The sequence below is a fragment of the Phytophthora infestans genome, genomic scaffold (assembly GCF_000142945.1).
Source record: "Phytophthora infestans T30-4 supercont1.81 genomic scaffold, whole genome shotgun sequence".
In the NCBI taxonomy this organism is placed as follows: Eukaryota; Oomycota; class Peronosporomycetes; order Peronosporales; family Peronosporaceae; genus Phytophthora; species Phytophthora infestans.
This window is the reverse complement of record NW_003303678.1, coordinates 3759-9328: the sequence shown is the minus strand read 5'-3', so window position 1 is coordinate 9328 and position 5570 is coordinate 3759. Positions and strand designations below refer to the sequence as shown.

The following is a 5570-nucleotide window of genomic DNA, read 5'->3' as shown; positions in this document are numbered from 1 at the left end:
TTTTGTAATTCGTTTACAAAGCCTGATCCAGCAAAATACTGCAGCACTCCTCGAGCGCCATAGCATACGATACAACGTATCCGACGTCGTGAGCAGAAGCCCCGGTTGCAGCTGCTAGACGCATTGTATCATGCTTTTCGCGTGCGAGTATAACAGCAATCTCCTCATGGAGATCCATCAGCTTTAGCGAAAACTCGGAAAGTCGCTCGAGCTTCTCCCCCAGTAGCTCGATTTGCTGCAGTCGAGACCGTAGCAGCTCCTTGCACATCCGCTCCTTGTGGCGGAGATTGCGTCGGGGGATCGTCGCCAGTTGAATGCGTCCGGTCGGTGCTAGCTGAATCGTTCATGGAGCCCAAGCTGGCTTGGTCACTGCGAGTCTTTTTTTTTCAAATGATGAATGAGCACTTATAATGTAAATTTTGTGAATGAGCGGAGTGGTAACTTTGACAATAACGGTAATCTATCAGACCCCGGATAATAGTTTACCGAGCTGTGTTGCTTTGACACATTTTTTATGTTGTTCCTTGTGTCAAAAGGGGCAGATGTGTTGCCGTAAGAGCTGTCGTCTTGTCGCCGTTGTGTTGCGGTAACGTCGTTCCTATTTTTCTCCCTAGAGGCTCATGGAGTTGTTTCTCATTTCGAAGATTTTTATTTTGTTTATACTTCGCAAGTGCAAGCAATAGGTTTGTAAACTATCGATTCCATTGAAAATGAAACTAATGCAGTAAAACTATAGTTGCTTTCTGTAGACAGAGGCTTGTGTAGGCTTGTCTTAAAGTCATAAAGTATTGAAGATTTTTTCTTTATGCTGGAAATGTTTGAAACTTTTGCCGCAATAATTTTTTTAAGTTTGGCGAATTGAATGAATTGTTTCGGCGTTGTTGCCTCCCAGTTTCATACATTTCTGGGCGTATTTCTTAACTTGGTTAAATACCAGACACATGTTTGTATGGACAATTGCCCATTTTCATTTTATCTCTTTCTTGTTTTTTTAAGGTATATTTTTATTTTACAGGTCCAAAATGTAGTGGATTACCTGTTCTCAACAAGCCGTAGATCTGCATTTAGTAGACTGCTGCAGCTTTGCATTAAGCGAGGTTTTAGCTGTGCCATTCGGCCTTGTAGCTCGAGATGTACATATTTAAAATGGTATCTCATTAAGTACACATATACTAGTAGTAAATACACAGCTTGTAGCTGGAATATTTTAAGCACAGCTTTATAGCTCGCAAGTGGGGCATTTGGCCTCCCAGTATGGCGTGACACTACAGCAATGCTGCTGGTGCGTGAGGGCGGTATTTAGTTCTTCGCCTTAAATATGTACTACATGTACTTGTACATCATCAAATGCATGTACGTGTATGTGTACGTGTACGTGTACGTGTACGTGTACGTGTACGTGTACGTATACGTGTACGTGTACGCGTACATGTACGTAGAGCACAAGGCACTGTGGCCTTCTAGTACGGCTTTTCAACCAGCAGCAATAGTACAGCGCTATGGCTGGTCTGGCATCATGGCCTCACAACTCGGCAATGGCCGGTGTGGCACGGAATGTATGTGTCTCGTGCGGCGCTACAGCTCCATGGCTGGCGCGCGGGTTTCATGACCTCCCAGCATGGCGAATAACTACGCATGCTGTGCTACAGCACAGTGGCTGGAGCCAAGTTGGCAACGTGGCCTCACGCGAGTTGGTGTCCGTCGGGCGATTTTCTCTCCGATCTCCTTCATGAGCCTTGGGGCTTGGAGGCGCATCGTCTTGCCGCTTTCAGCTCGTCAGTACCCTGGCGAAGCGTTGGACTGATAACCTGTTGAAGGAATGATTTGCGCAGAGTTGTTAGGGCAGTACAGAACTGAATGAGGACAAAGGTAGAGAGGATTAGGCGGCCATAGTGAAGAGGAAGTCTTGAATGTAGAAGGAGAAGACGCTTGTGTGGTAGAGTTCGTAAAAGAGGAAGTGGTGATTTAGATAGTCTGGTGTCCTGGAGGGGAGTTATTCTCCACCAACCAGTCCAGTTATATAAGAAATCTCTATATGATATAGCACAATTATATTCCCCTAGATAGTCAGCATCACATCGGAAATGGTTACTTCAACAATGGTGTAGCTCTCTACATCCTTCCTGCACTGCCTACTGCAACACTCGAATTCTAGAAGATTGGAATGACTCCAAATGTTCCATGACACAGCAAGTTGCCTTTTATGTGCACCACACAATCCTGTGACGTGGTGCAGACCTCAACATATATTTATTTTTGAATATCCTGATGGATAAAAAGAAATTACTTAAGTATCAAAACGACCAAGATGATGACAAGTCGTGAAGCTGCAATTCCTATCCTTGGATGAGTTGGATCGTTTTTCGGATGGATTGTCATCGTGATATCGTACTGGTACTGTCTGTATACAGGGAATAGCGGCAATAAGAAAGGGTACAAGAATTAAGTACTGAAGGTTACGTAAGTCAAAACAAATTGAGGAAGTCTCAATTGTACTGTAGAGTTTTATTTTCTGAAATAACACGTATTTTAAACCATTTATTAGCTGTTTGTTGTCATGCTTTAGATGTAGGAGCTATGACACCTTATTTTTGGGGACGTGAAAAATTAATGGAATTTTATGAAAGAGTTTTTAGAAGCACCTATAATTGTAATTATTTTTAAAATTAAAGAATTAAAATCTTTCTAAAAACCATTTTAAAATGATAGATTTTAAAAAAAATCGCCCAACCAAACTTACCATATATGGACCATGTGGTCAGACCCCACTTTCTGGGTTACCAGCAAGTACGAGCTCCACCACGTACTCTCGAGCCATTGCCTCGGTTTTCAGAGCTGTAAGAGTCTCGTCTGAAAGGCCCAGGTAGACGACTATGTAGCCGCAAGCGGGAAGCGCAAGTTTGGGCTTGGGCGCCATCTTGAAAGTGAGACACAGACCAAATATCTCGCGTCTCTGGGACGGACACGCCTCTGTGGGACGGACACAGCCAAATTAGTATTAGATTTTATAAACTGAAATATTGCAACGGACACGCCGCTTAAAGACGAACACGGCTTGTAATAACTCGATTTTATTAAATAAAAAACTGCTACAAAAGATTTTTTTGTGTCGTCTCTGCGCACAGTCTGTCCCATGGCCCTCCGCGGAATGGCCCTCCTTACTCACCCCTTACGTAGGGGCTGAACTTCAGTCTGAAGTTTTGTGCATGTACAGTACTGTACAGGAATTGATTGCTAAACGTGGCGGTCACATTCATGTACTTCAACTTCGGTACTTGGACTTTTAATTAATTCATTCCAGCCAAATCACGAGCATCTCCAGTCCAACAAAATGCAGCCCAGCACAGAGATTCCCTGATGCATCATGCATCACACCCTTGATTTATTTTAGTCTGGAGGCACCCCTTACTTATGGTATTGTGTACTTGGGAGCACCTTAAAAAAATGCGTGCATAAGTTAAAAGATCAAACTAAAGTGCAGGATCGTGAAGTCTACTACATTATATCTTTTAGTCAACTCGAGCCCGCTTCCTATTACGTGTATACATGGTTTTTCACTGCATCTAAATCGCTTTAGCAATTCAAAGGTTCAGAAATACAGGTGCAGTTTTACATTGAAGTCTTCTCAAAAAGCAGCCATAATCATACCACCTCCATAATCATTCCTACAGCGTCACGTCGACAATAAATCAAGTGCGTACTCGTCACAAGTTGTGTACTCGCAACTGTGACTCACAGTCTGTGAGCACTTGCCACTTAGTGAGTGACTAATACTACGCAATGGTATGCACTTCAAAGTACGCAATACACGCGCACATGGAATAGTACCGATATCTGCTTGATATCGTATCAAATCGGCGCGATGCTGCTTAATCCTGTGGAGTTTTAAACACCTTACGTACTGCGCAAGGTGTCTAAAACTACATAACGTAGCCGCCAGCTGCAATCGACAAAGTAGCACACCGCCTAAAAGAAAAAAAGCGCCTACAGACTAAAATAAATCAAGGGTGCAAGCCCTGATACACAGCTGGACTGCACTTCTGTTGGAATGGAGCTCAACTTGCTTGCGATTTGCTTGGAATCGGCCAGCGAAATTAGTTAAAAGTGAAAGCTACGCACTGACTGTGCAGCTTCCGAAGTTCAAGCACCGCCACGTCTAACAATCGGTTACGCTCAATATACATGTACTTCAGTCCCATTGGTGTGCCGGGCCCTAAGCTTTTCTGAAGTTGCTGAAACAGAACTCACGTGCAAACAAAATCTAGAGAAACTCGGATTCTAAATTTGCGCTGCTTCAACTAATTCTTGCATTACCTGCATCATCAGTACACCGCTCTTTGTTGGAGTAAGATGGCCTACGACGAGATCTCGCCCAAAACCATTCAGAACTGCTGGCGGCACGCAGGCATTCTGTCGGACAGGAGCAAGATCGCCTCGCTTCTTAACTAAATATCAGTACATTTAAAACATCTGTTTTATCACCCTCTAAGATCGTTTCTCGGTCCCCCCTACGCGGACTTCTGTACAAGAAAATACAGGTACTGTAAAACGAAAGTATTCACTGACGCCCAACTCACGATTGTACGACAATGTCCCGGCGATCCCGAACTTCAACCGGCACACTGAAGCTTCAAGTATATCACCGCAAAAAGTTGTACGTGTACCGTGAGAGAGTACACCCCACCTCAGTGTGACTGCAGAACAGTAGACGTGCTCGTCCAGACTTTGCGTACGTGGATTACGCTCCGCCCATTGTAGCGGGTGGGGGTGAAGTCTGCAGATATCTAGTGAGAGGCAAGGATGCTCTTCCACTAGTACCTGTGCCTTACATTATACATGTACGCAGTCTATTGCTACCATCCTAGCAGCGCGCGATCTCGAATCCTGCCCACCGATCCCTTTCTCATTCTGCGATTTACCGCCTTACCGACTTGCACAGCAGTTTCCTCCAGCTTCTTTCCACTCCACAATGGCTGCCGGCGTCGTGGTGAACGTCCACAATAACGACGATGACGTCCCTACTGAGGGCTCGCGCACCTACGCTATCATCGTGTGCGTCTTCGCCACTCTGGGTGGCCTCTTCTTCGGCTACGATCAGGGTGTGACCTCGGGCGTTCTCATCATGGACTCCTTCATCTACGACTACTGCGTCGGCTGGCACAACTTCACGTATGATCAATGCGTTGCCTCGGCCTCGGACCTGCCGGCTGAATGGACGGACTTCACCGTGTGGTACAACATGGCGTACAACCTGGGCTGTCTTGGCGGAGCCTTTGTGGGTGGTATTGTGGCTGACAAGCTAGGTCGGCGCTGGACCATCTTCACGGCCGGTCTACTTTTCTGCATTGGTACATCGTGGGTGTGTTTCAACAAGGCACAGGAGCACGGTCTCATGTACATTGCCCGTGTGATTCAGGGCTTCGGTGTGGGTAACTCGTCGTTCTCACTGCCTCTGTTTAGTGCCGAGATGGCTCCCAAGGAGCTGCGTGGCCTCCTTTTCCGGCTTCATGCAGATGACTGTAGTGACAGGTCTCTTCCTGGCTAACGCCGTCAACATCATTGTGGAGAAC

The 5570-nt window shown here is 45.6% G+C and overlaps 1 protein-coding gene across 1 annotated transcript; it reads left to right on the top strand.

Annotated features, from left to right (window-relative positions):
• Positions 1 to 4969: 4969 nt before the first annotated feature.
• Positions 4970 to 5517, top strand: PITG_18767 (uncharacterized protein; the record flags this gene model as incomplete). The annotated part of the gene is made up of 2 exons (XM_002997205.1): positions 4970 to 5429; positions 5480 to 5517. 2 exons carry the CDS (start codon positions 4970 to 4972, stop codon positions 5515 to 5517), a joined length of 498 nt encoding a protein of 165 aa, XP_002997251.1.
• Positions 5518 to 5570: the final 53 nt, after the last annotated feature.